The sequence below is a fragment of the Urtica dioica genome, chromosome 1, assembly GCF_054948205.1.
Source record: "Urtica dioica subsp. dioica isolate 48M chromosome 1, U.dioica_male_clone48M_v1_H2, whole genome shotgun sequence".
Taxonomy (NCBI): domain Eukaryota; kingdom Viridiplantae; phylum Streptophyta; class Magnoliopsida; order Rosales; family Urticaceae; genus Urtica; species Urtica dioica.
In genome coordinates, this window is record NC_142756.1 from 48,455,891 (window position 1) to 48,473,409 (window position 17,519).

The 17,519-nt window shown below is 43.1% G+C and overlaps 1 protein-coding gene across 1 annotated transcript; it reads left to right on the forward strand.

The window, feature by feature from the left end:
- The first annotated feature begins 16,177 nt into the window (after window positions 1-16,177).
- LOC149407989 (uncharacterized) lies at window positions 16,178-17,255 on the forward strand. Its single transcript, XM_089622988.1, has 2 exons — window positions 16,178-16,628; window positions 16,840-17,255. The coding sequence occupies exons 1-2, from the start codon at window positions 16,178-16,180 to the stop codon at window positions 17,253-17,255; spliced, it is 867 nt and encodes a 288-aa protein (XP_089479114.1).
- Window positions 17,256-17,519: the final 264 nt, after the last annotated feature.

The following is a 17,519-nucleotide window of genomic DNA, read 5'->3' on the forward strand; positions in this document are numbered from 1 at the left end:
TGATATCGATTTATTTTAAATGGGACATTGAAATGGGCCCTTACTAAATTAATTTTTTCGATAAAAAACTTAGAAAAATTAGATAATTTGATATTGATTTATTTTTCTAAAGGACATAAGAATGGGCCTAATTGAATCCATGGGTCAATATGATTGGGCTCATCTTGATTTATTTTTAAAGAGTCAATTAGGATACGATCAACACAAATCAAACCATGCTTGCTATGCTTGTTTATTTAATTGCTTGGCCATGCTTGTATGCTATAACTTAGATCGTGTATCATATGTTTATGGTTGTCATGGGCTTTCATTCATTAAAATTGTCTAATTGGATTAGGATAATTAATTAATGAATGGGTTGAACGGATCAGAGAGCTTTGTCACCAAGCCGATAAGAGGCTAAGCTGAGAGGTACTTAAGAAGACCTAGTGTCTCACCTTCTCTACTGGGAGTTTTTCCGTGAAGGAATACTATTAGGATAATCAAGACTAGAATTTCAAAATTTCCTAATGACTAAGTTATATCGAAACTTATTGTTTTTAAGGGTAGCTTAGAATCACTCGAGCTTTTAATATGATTTAGTAAACACGAGTGTATCACCTAGATTAAAGTTAATGCTAGGAAATTAAAATACTAAAAGTATATTGAGTCTTAGGCCTCCAACATTGACACAACACCGTGAGGATGAAAGATCCCCTCGTGACCGACGGTTTTCTAAACATGGTGGTCAGTTCCATTCGAAAGGGCTTTTCTGATTCCAATACCAAGGTTGTGTCTCTGACGATAGGTGGGAGGGTTGATCCCTGCGTGTACTAGTTACGCTAGTGCGTATGGGCTAGATTTCTTTCACTGAAATGTTGGGTCGACTCATGCATGAACCAACCGGTGGTTGCTCATGTGGCCAACGATTCCTATTAAAATTGTAGTTAGTAAGCATAGTTATGAAGGTACATGTACTGTGATTGTTCACTAATCTGAGATGGTTCTCATTTTCACTAGGTGCACTCCGTTACATCACCAGAGTGAAACGGACTGTGACTATTAGTCGAATTACCTTGGAATATAAAAAACTGGGTCTTTTAATATCTTTAGTATTTTTCCCCGTGCTTATGCACTATGTTTTTTATTTCCTAAATTTATATGATGAATGTTTTTTCTTTTCATTAGTAATTTATGACTTGTATTTTATTAATTTAAGCATGACTTCGAATTATGATCTCTTGAAGTATAATATGGATAACAAAATGAAGTCTGGTGAATGCGCAGTTCTCTATATGAGAAACATGTCGGATTGGATGAATCTAGCTGCCTTTCGGGGCACAAATATTGATGAGGCAACTCGGGTTGAAATCATTTTGAATTCACTCGCCGAGGAATATGCCGACTTTGTCATTTACTTTCGTGGTTTTGGCCCGGATTATAAGATGACGAAGTTTCAAAGCGAACTTCTTTCTTGGCGTGATGGTTTGGTAGAGTATGCTTACCATCAGGTGCAACCGAGTTTGGCACCACAGCCTTGTCCACCTTCACCAGAAGATTTACCATTAGAGAATGTTCTCGTAATGGAAAGGCCATCACTTATAGTGATTCCTGATGATGATGACATCAGCCCTGAGTCGTGTGAAGGTAATGTACCGTTCACTCACTTACATGTATTAGAAGCATTATATGCTGGAGATTCTCTCTCGTCCTGGATAATTGATTCGGGGACAACTAATCATGTTTGTACAACCTTACAGGTGTTTGACTCGTGGGAGGAACTGAGGGGAGACGAACTACAGCTTAGAGTGGGGAACGGAGAGTCCGTCACGGCTAAAGCTTTAGGAATAGTTCGACTCCGATTTGGAAATAAATATTTGATATTAGATTCAGTTTATTTTATTCCTGGGTTCTGTAGAAACCTAATTTCTGTTTCTGAATTACTTAAACAAAAATTTTCTTTATCTGTGAATGAGAAAACTATGAGTGTTTATTTAGATGGAAGATTAATATGTGATGCCTTATTATATAATGGTTTATATGTATTAACTCCTGAAAATAAATGTTCATTTAATGCTGAAATGTTTAAAGTAGCTAAACCCACATCTAATAAGAAAATTAAACTGTTTAGTGATGAACGAACCTATTTATGGCAGTTAAGACTTGGTCATATAAATATAAAGAGGCTAGAGAGGCTTTCAAGGCTTGGGCCGTTGAAACACCTTCAAGTGGGAACTCTGCCTGTTTGTGAATCCTGTATTGAAGGAAAAATGACCAAGCGATCTTTTGCTGGAAAAGGATTAAGAGCCACCGAACCTCTGCAACTTGTTCACTCTGACGTCTGTGGACCAATGAGTGAAGCTGCGAGAGGCGGTTATGAATACTTCGTCACATTTACTGACGACTATTCTAGATATGGTTTCATTTACCTAATGCAACAAAAATATGAAACTTTTAGTAAGTTCAAAGAATTTCGTGCTTGTGTTGAAAACCAATTGGGTAAGTCTATTAAGACCTTTCGATCGGATCGGGGAGGCGAGTTCTTAGACAATGAGTTCACCGATTACTTGCTTGAGCATGGGATTGAGTCGCAATTATCGGCTCCTGGTAACCCTCAACAAAATGGGGTTGCTGAAAGGAGAAATAGAACTTTATTAGACATGGTAAGATCCATGATTAGCTACTTTTCACTTTCAACATCTTTTTGGGGTTATGCATTGAAGACTGCCATGTATATCTTAAATCAAGTTCCTTCAAAATCTGTATCCGAAACACCCAAAGTACTATGGAATGGAGCACCTGAAGGTTTGCGTCACTTCCGTATTTGGGGTTGTCCCGCTCATGTCTTGAAAAAGAAATCGAGCAAGCTGGAACCAAGAACAAACGTTTGTTTCTTTGTTGGTTATCCAGAAGGGACAAAAGGAGGTATATTTTATGATCCTATTGATAGGAAAACATTCGTTTCAACTCATGCTACTTTTCTTGAAGATGATTATATTAAAAATCATAAGCCTCGAAGTACAATTATACTCGAGGTAACTGTTAGACCAACCCCGAAGACTAACGTCCAAGGGGATCCATCTCCACCTACAATTGTTGTGAGAGTGGGAGATGAAGAAGAAAACACAAACGTTGGTCCAAGTGCTACACTGCCTCGTCGTAGTGGGAGGGTCTCTAGAGAGCCCGACCGATATCTTGGTTTTGAAGCAAACGTCGTTGCCTTGGATGCGAACGACGACGACCCCGAGTCATTTAAAGATGCCATGGTCGACTTGGACAAAGAAAAATGGCTAGAAGCCATGAATCTAGAGATAGAGTCTATGCACTCGAACTCAGTCTGGACACTTGTAGATGCACCCGAACAAATTAGACCGATTGGGTGCAAGTGGATCTACAAGAGGAAGAAAGGAGCTGATGGACAAGTCGAAGCCTTTAAGGCTAGACTTGTGGCTAAGGGTTTTACCCAAAGAGAAGGAATCGACTACGAAGAAACCTTCTCTCCTGTAGCCATGTTTAAATCCATCAGAATTCTTCTGGCCATTGCCGCTCGTTACGATTATGAGATTTGACAAATGGACGTAAACACGGCATTCTTGAATGGCTATCTGGAAGAAGAAATCTATATGGCTCAACCAGACGGATTCATAGAAAAGGGTCAAGAGCACAAGGTTTGCAAATTATTGAAGTCCATTTATGGACTCAAGCAAGCGTCTAGATCCTGGAACCAAAGGTTTGATGAGGTGATCAAGACCTATGGTTTCGAACAAAACCTTTCTGAGCCTTGTGTTTACAAGTACTCGAAGAAAGTAGTTGTTTTCTTAATCCTTTATGTAGACGATATCCTCCTTATAGGAAGCGATATTAAAGTAATGTCTGACATAAAAGAGTGGCTGGCAAAGCAATTCCAAATGAAGGATTTGGGGAATGCTGCTTTTGTTCTAGGAATCCAAATCATTCGTGATAGGAAGAACAAACTACTAGCTCTGTCTCAAGGGGGGATTACTAGGGATTGAGCCTAAGTGTGCAACCAACCAATTAGTCCAAAAGATCAACTTTGAAAAACAATCCCCCAAGGGGAGGCCTTGCCATCATCGTTTCACACTCGGACGTAGCTCATTGAGCAATGATCGAAGCAAAAACGCCTTGGAGTACTCCCATTTAAGAGAGGGTCGCAAGAGCGGCTCTTAGTCCCACGTTAATTGCTTCTTTCATTAGTGTTGGGGATCGTGGGTTATAATCAAGAAGTATAACCCTCCCACTTAGTTTTTGGAGTTGGTTCATCGACTCTTATAAGTTCGGAAACAGATTTTCTAGTTAGAGAGCGACAGAGCGGACAACTAGAAGAGAATCCTAGATCGACATGTTCAGAGCAGTGTTAGTGCATAAAGGCACAAGGTACATATTCGATCTTTTCCTATTTTCTATTTCGGGAAAGTGCATGAGGGAAGTGTGAACTTCAACTCACTCGAACACTTGAAAGTTTGAGATTACACATCTTTTTATTTTTCGGCTTGTCTACAAAGAGACCTCCCACTCAAATTTTGAAGAGCATATAGATTTTGAATATATGTGATATAGATATAGTTTTGAAAACATTTTGAAAATTTATTTGATTTGGATGACAAAATATTTTTCAAGTTTGAAAGTGAAAACGGTTTTTCAAAATTCAAACTAGTTTTGTAAAAATTCAATTTCAATTAAACTTTCAAAAATCAAAACATTTTAATCTTACACATCATGTTTATAATCTTATGAAAAACATTTTTGCTCAAGAAATTTTTCTCATTAGAGTTCTATAACTCATGGTAGTGGGGCTGAAAATCCGGAATTCTAAAAAACTGGAGTTTCGGAACAGCCGCGCACCTCGGAGTAAAATCGCCATAACTGGCGGCTCCGATGTCCTTTTGACCTGAAACGGGTGGCATTGGACAGAGGACAGAAAGAGCTTTAATTTGATTCAAGAATCATTAAATTTCGATTTCTGAGAAGAGAGTTATGCCAGTTTTACTGCAGGTTTACTCCAGCTCGAAGAAAAAGAAATAATTAAAGCTTGGTCCTTTTTAGGTGCGGAAAAGAATCGAGTGTAACGGAACGTTTTAGGATGTTGTTAAAGCTTTTATTTGTGTTTTATTAGCAAGGTAATAACATGATATAAAAGAAATAACAACATGCATAAAACGATTCAAGTAAAAATAAGAAACTAGTAAGACAAGAAAACTAGTCACAAAATTTTACTCGAAATATCTCAAACCTTTAAAACACGTTTTTCAATATAAAAAATTAAAAACGTTTAGAACTGATTCTAATGTGTTTTAAAAACATCCCAAACTCATAGAAAATCAACATGATTTTTAATTTAAAGGCAAGAGCAATAAATTAAAAAAATCTAAGAAAACAATTCTAACTTGTCACAAAATTAGTAAACTTTCGAAAACGATTTTCAAGCTCATATTTTTAAATACATGTACATGCTAATCTTTGACCATAGCTCTGATACCATTTGTTGGAATTGATCTAGGGTTTAAGAAAAAGTTTAACGCTTCGCAAAGCGGCGGAATTTTAAAAAATTTCTTTTCAAGTAAAAACAGTTTTTTACTAACCTAGACAAAGAGCAAGTACATATAAATAAAAACTATTATGAGCTAAGAAGTTTACTAACCTTTCTTGAAGCTTGAACTTTGAGAAGCTTTTGGAAAGTTTCAACGCTCGTCTCCTCACAGCACGTCTCTCTTTCTTTCCTCGGCAACTCGAGCAACCACGATAGTTTCTATCACTAAATCACTCGAAATAAAAGGATCAGTGAGTGGGCACTTTTAAACACTACGACTTAAGAACGAGTCTTGAAGTCGCAGAGCTAAACTCTAGGTCAAATGAGGACCTAGGTGCCAAAACAATAAAATGAAATTGACTAGAGAGAGAGAGAGAAGAGTGGCGGCCACAATGTCTAGAGAGAGAGTCTCTCAATCTCTAACTTATGTGGAATGAATAGAATGAGAGGAATGAGGGTCCTATTTATAGGAGAAGGGTTGGCCTTGGAAAGAAGTAGTTTCCTCTTATTTCCAAGCCTTTATGAGCAATCCCTTATTGCCCAATTCTCCATAATGGGCGCCTATCTCATGCACATCCCCAAGGGATTAGTTTCCTCTTTTATTCCATGCCTTGCCTTTGACTCTCTCTTGGCTGAAATTCTACTTTCCTCATTGAGGAAATTTGTTTCCTCTTTTTATTTTGGCAAGTATCTACATACATTTATGCACAAAATAATCTCCCTTTCTCTTTGGGTAGTGGGCGCCTATCACCTTCTAGAATGGGCTTCTAGAAGCTTTTCCATTTGTTCATGACAACATGAAAAAGGCCCATTAAGAATTTTCATTAAAATTCTTATGAAATGAAATTAATCTACAAGGCCCAATGATCAAGTCATGGCCGAGTATTATTAAGTCATCAAATGACCTTGTCAAAAAAATTATTGACATTCATTTCACGCCATGTCTCAAAAGACAAAAATACCCTTTTGACAATTTTCGTTCTTGTTTTGACTTAGCTTCCAGTTTAACTATTCCTAATCGATGTGATTCGTGACAGTGACCTCATGGATCCAAATGAACAAAGCTTGAGCTAAAATACTTGAACTCAAAAGTTCACAAACCTTTTCCAAGTTTAGCTTAATGCCAACTGACTCCACTAAAGAATTGACACTGAAAATCTCTCGGTTCAAATGAATTTATTTTCTACTCAAGAATTCAACCTAATTGTAATGAGCGGATCCACAGAATATTATCAGTGTTTACCCTTCATGAATATCATCAGCTAGTCGGGATTTACAAAATTACCATTTTACCCTTCTAGCTGTTATTTCCTCAGCTCCTTTGTCGCTTGTGAATAAGTTAGAAACAATGTATTGACGAGGAGCTAACAAGTCACATTGTTTCATCCAAAAGAGTCAAGACTCAATTTGGACACTGGCCAGTTCATTTATTCACACTCCAAGGAACAAAGCATGAGGTGATATACATTGCATTTCAGCAATCTTTTACATGAATTCCATATCTATGAGAACTTCACAAAGTTACTCATGACATTCTCACAACTTAGTACTTCACCAATAGGCCCTGTTCGGAATCACATAGTGAGTCCGAACTCTGACTTTCTCAAATGAGAATACTAAGGTGTGAAATGACATGTCTCATTTCAGGATTAAGGTAAGCACGATGCAATTCATATGTAGTGACTTCGAGACATAAGAGGTTAAATGGTTTGTTCTTATCTTGTCTCTAGAAGTGCACTGGTCAATTCAGTACCTTCGGAAGATACCTAGAAGAACTATAGAGTCTCCAACTCTCAATGCCTCATAACCAGACATCATAGATTCTTCTAACAATCATACTGAGGTCAATAGTCCTTTGACCCTTAGATTGCAAATATATCGTTTTAAGCAAACTACGAAGAGTTTGTTCATGCAAATCTACATTTGTGTCTTCGTAAGTTGTTAGGTTTGTTTATGGACTAAAGACTAAGGTTTTATCATAAGGCTTCAAACAAGGAAGATTGAATGAACGTTTCAACTTTTTATTAATGAATAAGCAATTACAAGCAAGAGTCTTCATGAGACTTTATTACACCAAATGTAGAATATAAAGATTACAACTCTTCTTGTGGGCACCATTGACAACAGTCTGATGTATGCCATGTTGTGTACTAGACCCGACATATGCTATGCAGTGGGAGTTGTTAGTAGATACCAGTCAAACCCTGGTCAAGAACATTGGATAGCTGTTAAGCATATCCTAAAATATCTTAAGAGAACTAGAGACATGATGCGTGTATACACAAGTAATGACTTGGTGATACAAGGATACACTGACTCTGATTTTCAGGCAGACCGTGACATGTTGAAGTATACGTCTGGATCAGTGTTCACTCTCTATGGAGGAGCGATTGTCTGGAGAAGCATTAAGCAATCTAGTGTCGCAGACTCTACTACGGAAGCTGAATATATTGCAGCTTCCGAGGCAGCCAAAGAGGCTGTTTGGCTTAAGAACTTCTTAGCCGAACTGGAGGTAGTTCCTAAAATGAACGAGCCTGTGCAACTCCACTATGATAACACTGGAGCCATCGCAAACTCAAAGGACCTCGCAGCCATAAGAGAGGAAAGCATATAGAACGAAAATACCACCTTATAAGAGAAATAGTTCGAAGAGGAGACGTGGCAGTCATGAAGATCTCAACGTTGGACAACATTGCGGATCCAATGACAAAGGGACTATCTGAACATGTGTTCATGAAACATGTGGGAGGAATGGGCCTTAGATACATGCCATATCTTCTCTAGGTCAAAGTGGGAGATTGTTAGGAATTCTTGCCCACGAGAAGATACTTATGTAAATTCTCGTTGAAATTATTAATAAAATAAAGTTTGACATTTATTATCTATTTGAATTGAAAGCGTTATTTCTTATTTAATGAGATATATTAAACATTCATTATTCCATAGCCTCCGTATCTAACTGAGTCACGTGCTGGGCACCTGAGTTCGGGCGGTGTGCTAAACATGGTCGATGACGGATATACGCCTGGAAAACTATATCTAAAGTCATATATGTGGAACACATGGGTGAAGGCTGATCACTATGTGGGAGCATTCTACACTTGCTGTAAGTGTACGACCCGGACAGGTCTTGGTGTAGATGTGTCGTTTAAGGACCGTTACGACACACTAACCGAGGCCACTATGATGGTCACAGTGAGACTTGATCTAAATCCTGAAGTGATCATGGACACTGAGTTATGTTACTGAGCTCTTTGACTCATTCGCTAAAAGGCTATTCATGCTAATCACATCTTATGTCTTGGGAGTTTTCTCAGAGCATAATTCAAGTGGGAAATGATTTACAGATATAGAATCCAGCCTTTCTGTAAGAAGGTTAATGTTCTCTCACCTAAGGGTTGATTCCAGAATCGATAGATTGCGCGCACTTTTGAAGTAAGCAACGTTCGAAAGAATCTTTCGCTGGGGAAACAACAATGCTTAGGGCTGATATGTATCAAGAGAAGTATAACGGAAAAATTGACTTCTCTTGACACGGGTTGAACCTGGAGGATCTTGATCACGAACTGACTATATCAGTGGACACTTGTCACGATGAGTAAATATAATTCTAGTATAAAGGAGAGTTCAGTCTTGGCTTACAAGGTTGAGTATTTGACCAAGATTAGACGAATCGATGGACAAAAGAGAAAGGACTATTTCGTCTTTTTCATCGGATTTGTTAAGCTCCTATTACTAGGTCCATAGTCCCCCATTCGGCTCTGATAAAGGCGGATAAGAACTTTCGTATAATAATGTTTATCATTATTAATCTCACTTGCTGTAATTGTGATTGACAGCATTAATTCTGGAAAACGGGTATTCGCAGAATTAAATAAATATTTATGGTAGAATTGTTTATTTATTGTTTGATCAAGTAAATAAACAATTATTAATTATTTGTTTATTGTTGGATCAAGTAAATAAATAATTAATTGGGTTTTAAGCAATTGGTCCTTGCACAAAATATGAAAATCGGATTTGGGAATTTTTGGCACTAGGGTTTGTGCAAATCCCCCCTTGACCGTGTGCCTAAAATTCGAAATTTATAATATTGGTATTTACCAATATTTTCTCTTTAGTTGTTTAAATAAAGGAGAGAGAAAAATATAAGCTATTGTCCTATATTTTCTCCTTATTTAAAGGAAAGTATTTATGAGAATATTTAGGAGAATAATATATTCTCCTTTATTATCTCACTAAATAAATTATTCTCTATTTAAATAAAAGAATAATATCCCATAGATATTGATCTGATGGATGAGAGATAAAGTAGGATTCACTTGTTGAGATCCAATGGCCTAGATTAAATCCTCTAGTTTGAACACAATAAAATGAAATAAAATATTCTGGAAGATTCCATGAATATCTCTTTTTTCTACTATAAATAGGGGTTCATGAGAAGGCAAAAATAAGCAATTATTTTAAGCAATTTTTTGAGAGAAATTTCGTGCAACCTAACCCTCCCTTGGCCGTGCACTTCTGCTTCTCTTCCCCTCGGAAATTCGTTTCCATTCTTAGTAAAATAAGAGAGAGATCTCGAAACACCTAGTTTCGTGATCTAGTGAGATAAAGACTGTGCCCACTCATCTTTCTTATTCGTCTAGGAGATTACGTTTTGGAAGACTAAGGTGTCATCACATTGAGTCCTTGAAGTAGAGTCCCTTATTTGATCGTGTGGAGGCTTGTACGTTCAAGACGAAGACGGATTGTGAAAGCTTTTAGTTCGTGAACCGAAAATAAATGTAAGTACTCGTTTACTCTTATTTCGGTTGCTTGACTTATATGCTCTCTCATAATATTAATTAACGTAAATCTAGATCTTGTCATATAATCATTGAATTAATTAGCTCATGATTAGCGTAATTAATTATTTTTCCGCATTTATATGGTTATATGGGGGAATCATCCCCGACAAGTGGTATCAGAGCTAGTCGATTTACTTAATTAATTGATTCGTTCATGTGATTTAATTTAATATGGTTTGAATGAATTTATATTTTGATATGAAGTTCATGCAATTCAATATATGATCATGAGAAGGCAAAAATAAGCAGTTATTTTAAGCAATTTTTGAGATAAATTTCGTGCAACCTAGCCCTCCCTTGGCTGTGCACTTCTGCTTCTCTTCCCCTCGGAAATTCGTTTCCATTCTTAGTAAAATAAGAGAGAGATCTCGAAACACCTAGTTTCGTGATCTAGTGAGATAAAGACTGTGCCCACTCATCTTTCTTATTCGTCTCGGAGATTACGTTTCGGAAGACTAAGGTGTCATCACATTGACTCCTTGAAGTAGAGTCCCTTATTTGATTGTGTGGAGGCTTGTACGTTCAAGACGAAGACGGATTATGAAAGCTTTCAGTTCGTGAACCGAAAATAAATGTAAGTACTCGTTTACTCTTATTTCGGTTGCTTGACTTATATGCTCTCTCATAATATTTATTAACGTAAATCTAGATCTTGTCATATAATCATTGAATTAATTAGCTCATGATTAGCGTAATTAATTACTTTTTCGCATTTATATGGTTATATGGGGGAATCATCCCCGACACACGGACACGTGACAACTGAATGCTACCAACTTAGGAAGAAAATTGACTCCCTGATTCGAGGCGGGAGTCTCAAAGAGTTCATGGCATGCGCTAGCAAGGTGACAACCTCGACTGAGCGCCCGACTCGTCAAAAGAAAGAGAACGTCATCACCACTACAATAAGCCCCACGATAGGCAACGTCTCAGAAACCTCGGGCATGAGAGAAGTGAGACGATGAGCGCGGTTCATCAACTAAAGGACAAGCTCGCACCATTTGCGGCCGCGACCGACACAGTTTTCGCCGTTAAATTCATGCCTGAACTTGCTCAACTTTGTAATCGCTTTATTTCAAGCATGTTATTTTCTTTTCCCTAAGAAGGCAAGTGCCATGGCAAGCTGTAACTATCTCGTTATTACAATAAAAAGTTGCGCTACCTATGGTGACACATTATTGTATGTCCCTTACATGAGAGTTTCCTGCTTTTCGCCTCATAAACGCAAGAAACTCGGGGGGCTAATAGGGAGCAATACTCAAAACAACTCAAAAACAAAAACAAAAACAAAAGTATAAGAAAGTCTCAAGGGGCCGATGGTTAGGCCGGAGGCCCCAAAGAGAAGCAATCTTTGTCCACGAGTCGATTGATGACTCCTCGTGTTGACTCTACACACGACTCCTAGAGTTGGGTTCACTCCTCGAGTTGAGTCCCGAGTCCACGAGTCGACTGATAAGTCCTCGTGTCGACTCCACACATAACTCCTCGAGTTGAGTTCAATCCTCGAGTTGAGTCCCGAGTCCACGAGTCGACTAACAAGTCCTCGTGTCGACTCTACACATGACTCCTCGAGTTGAGTCACGAGTCCACGAGTCGACTGATAAGTCCTCGTGTCGACTCTACACATAACTCCTCGAGTTGAGTCCCGAGTCCACGAGTCGACTGAAAAGTCCTCGTGTCAACTCTACACATGACTCCTCGAGTTGAGTTCAATCCTCGAGTTGAGTCCCGAGTCCACGAGTCGACTGACAAGTCCTCGTGTCGACTCTACACATGACTCCTCGAGTTGAGTTCACTCCTCGAGTTGAGTTCACTCCTCGAGTTGAGTTCACTCCTCGAGTTGAGTTCACTCCTCGAGTTGAGTCCCGAGTCCACGAGTTGACTGATAAGTCCTCGTGTCGGCTCTTCACATGACTTCTCGAGTTAAGTTCACTCCTCGAGTTGAGTTCCGAGTCCACGAGTTGACTGATAAGTCCTCGTGTCGACTCTTCACATGACTCCTCGAGTTGAGGTCGCTCCTCGAGTTGAGTCCCGAGTCCACGAGTCGACTGATAAGTCCTCGTGTCAACTCTTCACATGACTCCTCGAGTTGAGTTTACTCCTCGAGTCTAGTTCCGAGTCCACGAGTCGACTAATAAGTCCTCGTGTCGAATCTTCACATGACTCCTCGAGTTGAATTCACTCCTCGAGTTGAGTTCCGAGTCCACGAGTCGACTAATAAGTCCTCGTGCCGACTCTACACACAACTCCTCGAGTTGAGGTCGCTCCTCGAGTTGAGTTTTGAGTCCACGAGTCGACCGATAGGTCCTCGTGCCGACTCAATACATAACTCCTCGAGTTGAGTCCCGAGTCCACGGGTCGACTGATGACTCCCCGCGCCGACTCTACACATAACTCCTCGAGTTGAGTTCACTCCTCGAGTTGAGTCCCGAGTCCACGGGTCGACTGATGACTCCCCGCGCCGACTCTACACATGACTTCTCGAGTTGAGTTCATTCCTCGAGTTGAGTTCCGAGTCCACGGGTCGACTTATGACTCTCTGTGTTGACTCTACACATGACTCCTCGAGTTGAGTTCGCTCCTCGAGCCGAGTTCTGATTACACGAGTCGACTGATAAGTCCTCGTACCGACTCTACACATGACACCTCGAGTCGAGTCCGCTCCTCGAGTCGAGTCCCGAGCCCAAGAACTGGCTGAAAAGCCCTCGTGTCAACTCTACAAGTAACTTCTTGAGTTGAGTTCACAAGTCGAGTTGAGTCTTGATTCCCGGGTCAATTGGCGAGACATCGCGTCGACTTTGCGCATGATTCCTCGAGTTAAGTTTACTCCCCGAGTTGAGTCACAAGCCCACAAGTCAACTTGAAAGTCCTCGTGTCAAACACGCACGACTTCCTGAGTCACTAGTCAACGGTAGACTCACAAGACTCAAGGATAAATCTACATGCACTTCCACAAGCAACAAAAATCATCCCTAACGTCGTGCTTAAGTCGCCATTAACGGCGGACCAAAATTCGCTCCACGACGTTCTCGTGAGAAAAGGAGTGGGCCAGTTGAGTCCCCAAACCTGACACGCGCGTCATGGCGTCACGCTTACAAAGGCACAAGACTCGACCCAAGAGACTCAACCCGAAAAAGCGACCAGTGCACTAAGATGCCACACTCGCCGGGGGATCAAGTCTACACCCAATCCCGCCTATCACGTGACACACACACCAAAGGGTGCCGCACTCATAAGATGGTGTGGTCACGCACGCCGCCCAGCTCGTGGGCCAATAGGCAACGAGTCACATATGGGTTCCAAAGGCCTGCGCCCTCCGGACGAAACTAGTCTAGCCAGCGTCCACAGAAAACCTGGTCACACAAATGTGACACCAAGGCCCCCCGAGGCCCAAGCCGTGCAAATCGGTCACGCCTTCATTGGTAGGTCGAGAAAATAAGTCGCGCACAACAAAGCCGTGCAAATCGATCACGCCTTCATTGGTAGGTCGAGAAAATAAGCCGCGCACAACAAAGCCGTGCAAATCGATCACGCCTTCATTGGTAGGTCGAGAAAATAAGTCGCGCACAACAAAGCCGTGTAAATCGATCATGCCTTCATTGGTAGGTCGAGAAAATAAGCCGCGCACAATAAAGCCGTGCAAATCAATCACGCCTTCATTGGTAAGTCGAGAAAATAAGCCACGCACCGATAAGACTTACGAATCGATTACGCCTTCATTGGTAAGTCGAGAAAATAAGCCACGCACCGATAAGACGTGCGAATCGATTGCGCCTTCATCGCTAAGTCGAGAAAATAAGTCACGCACCGCCAAGACGTGCAAATCGTTTACGCCTTCATTGGTAAATCGAGAAAATAAGACGCGCACCGACAAGACATGCATATCGATTACGCCTTCGTAGGCGAATCGAGAAAATAAGACGCGCATCAACAAAACTGTGCGAATCGATTACGATAGGATATCGAGAACATAAGACACGTAAAACGAAAGACAACCAAAGCCGTCCCTCGTGACCCCCCAAAGCCGTCCCTCGTGATGCACCAAAGTTGTCCCTCGTGATGCACTAAAGCCTCTCTACTGCGCACTCACAAACTCAAGAGTGTTCGTCCCAAGTCCGCGCATCGGTGCAACTATTGAGCTTCCACTCGACCCGCGCTCGACCGGAAACTCGGGGGGCTAATGTTGTCGGCTCGTCGATGACCGACAGGGGCAAAGATGTCAATAGACGTCACGGTTCAGAGATCCATGTGGAAACATTGTATTATTGGCCAGTCCGGACAAACAAGGGCAGAACCGTAACAACACGTCCCGGCCGGCCAAGTCCCGTCCGGCCTACTCCCGGTCGGCCAAGTCCCGTCCTGTCGACTCCCGGCCGGCCGAGTCCCGTCCGGTCGACTCCCGGCCGGCCAAGTCCCATACAGCCGACTCCCGGCCGACCGAGTCCCGTCCTGTCGACTCCCGGCCGGCCAAGTCCCGTCTGGTCGACTCCCGGCCGGCCAAGTCCCGTCCGGCCGACTCCCGGCCGGCCAAGTCCCGTCCGGCCAAGTCCCGTCCGGCCGACTCCCGGCCGACCAAGTCCTGTCCGGCCGACTCCCGGCAGGCCAAATCCCGTCCGGCCGACTTCCGGCAGGCCAAGTCCCGTTCGGCCGGCGCTCGGGAGGTCGAGGCTCACCTCACTCAACGTCCACTTGTGCCTCTCTCGGCCGGTACTCGGGAGGCCGAGGACGCCCCACTCGGCCGGCGCTCGGGAGGTTGAAGAGGCTCGACCTCCACTCGGCCAAGGCTCGACCTCCACTCGGCCAAGGCTCAGCCGGCGCCCTGGAGGTTGAAGAGGCTCGACCTCCACTCGGCCAAGGTTCGGCCGGCGCCCGGGAGGTTGAAGAGGCTCGACCTCCACTCGGCCAAGGCTCGGCCGGCGCCCGAGAGGTTGAAGAGGCTCGACCTCCACTCAGCCAAGGCTCGACCTCCACTCGGCCAAGGCTCGGCCGGCGCCCGAGAGGTTGAAGAGACTCGACCTCCACTCGGCGGGAGGTTGAAGAGGCTCGACCTCCACTCGGCCAAGGCTCGACCTCCACTCGTCCAAGGCTCGGCCGGCGCCCGGGAGGTTGAAGAGGCTCGACCTCCACTCGGCCAAGGCTCGACCTCCACTCGGCTAAGGCTCGACCTCCACTCGGCCAAGGGGTCTACAAACCATCCCTTGGCCGCCTATAAATACAAGGGTCCCTCCCTTGTTCCACGTAATCCATTTTTGAGTCCCGAAACGCTGTCGAACTCATACCTCACTCGTTTCGCTCATCTTTGGCCTCTCACCCTCTTAAACCTCTATACTCCACCTCAATCCCACTAATGTTGAGCGTCGGAGAGGTAAACAGAGGCACCCCCCCTTGTTTCCCCTTTGTAGTTCACGTGTTCTTTCTTCCTTTTCAGGTGCTTGGACGAACTCAAGGGACATTCACAGCTAAGGGAAGACTCGGGATACCGAGTCCGACACGCTCGAGCCCGAACGCGACCACTTGGTCCGGCCTTGGGTCGAACCGTCTGGGGTTCCTAAATCGTTGTCCGAAAACGAGCGACAACACTGGGTATTGCCAATTGTTTACCGAAAACCTTTCTGGGAACGCCCTTGACTGGTTCTCACGTCTCGAGGAAGGCTCGATAAGTTCTTTCCAGCAACTGTCAGCCGAGTTCATTAAGAACAACTCAATGTTGGTTAAGGAGGAAGCAACCCTGGTAGACCTGTGGAACACCCAACAAACTTGAGACGAAAGCCTAAAGAACTTCATGACACGGTTCAAAACCGTTATGTCAAAAATTCCCTGTGTCGAAGGGGAATCTGTTATGAACGCCCTGAAAAATGAACTCTGGCACGAATCTAGGTTTCTGGAGGAATTGACCGTAAACAGGCCACCCACCATCGAAGATGCGATCTATCGTGCCTCAAACTTCGCAAAGGCCAAGGAGGAGAGGACCCTCCTGGCCAAAAAACATAACCCGAGGAAGATCCCATCCATGGCACCTATCCCGGCCTTGGTGAGGACGCCTGGCGGAAAACCCCATCGAAACAATGAATGGATGAAGCCCCCGGGTCCTCTAGAATACGCGTACAACGTGAACAACGAAGGGACTTCCGAGGATGGTGCCTCAAAGTGGCCTCGTGATAAGAAAAAATATTGCGAATTCCACAAGAGTTACGTACACGATACTTTGGATTGCGTCGTAGCCCGAAAAGTCCTCATCGAAAAGTATAAGAACGGTGAGCTAAAGAACGTCGACCTGGGCCCCCCGCCCCAGAAGAAGGAGCATAACAATTCCATACCTCGAGGAAACCTCTCTTCGAAGAGGGGGAGGGCGAGAGAAGAAGACAACGACGCGTCCTAAGCAAAACCTTGAATCGACTACATAAGGGTGCACCAAGGTCCTCAAAACCTAAGGAACAGACCGACACCGTAACCACGTTTAACAAGGACGATGTCAAAAGACTGTACGCGACGATGCTCTAATCATCGAGCTTGACGTGGGTAACTGCGTAGTAGCTCGAATCCTGGTCGACGGAGGAAGTTTTGTGGATGTCATTTTCAAGGCAACCTTGGATAGGATGAACATCAAAGAAGCAGAGATCAGGCGTGAGCCCAACCAGCTCTCAGGGTTCAACGGCGAGACGATCCCTTCCATGGGGGTCATTGAGCTTCCCGTACGAGCTCGAGACGAGAACCGTATGGTAGAATTTTTTGTGCTGGACTGCCCATCCCCGCTCAACATAATCCTCGGGAGACCATGGATACATGGGATGAGGGCAGCGCCTTCAACATATCACCTTTGCGTGCGATTCCAAACTCCCAACGGGATACAAGAAATCAGGGGAAGCCAAGAGGCATCCTGAATTTGCTACCTGAGCAATGACAAGAGAATCGCCGAGAAGCACAAGTCAAAGAAGAGCGATTCGGAAGGTCTGTTTGACGAAGAAACCGACGAGGGTCAATAGCAATTAATGACCATCGGAAATGAGAGCACCGATCCACCTCCAATGGAAAATTCGGAGGAGAAGGATGAGCCTAATATAGAGTCGATAATACAAATTCAGATCGACGGGACTGACCCCGAGAGATGCGTGGGCATCGGGGCCGAATTGAAGGGAAGCATACGC

Excerpts from the sequence above, each read along its gene's own strand:
- LOC149407989 (XM_089622988.1), top strand. The coding sequence starts at position 16,178 with ATGTCAAAAATTCCCTGTGTCGAAGGGGAATCTGTTATGAACGCCCTG. Across the intron at positions 16,629-16,839 it reads CATCGAAAAGTATAAGAACG|GACGATGTCAAAAGACTGTA; the intron begins GTGAGCTAAAGA and ends ACGTTTAACAAG.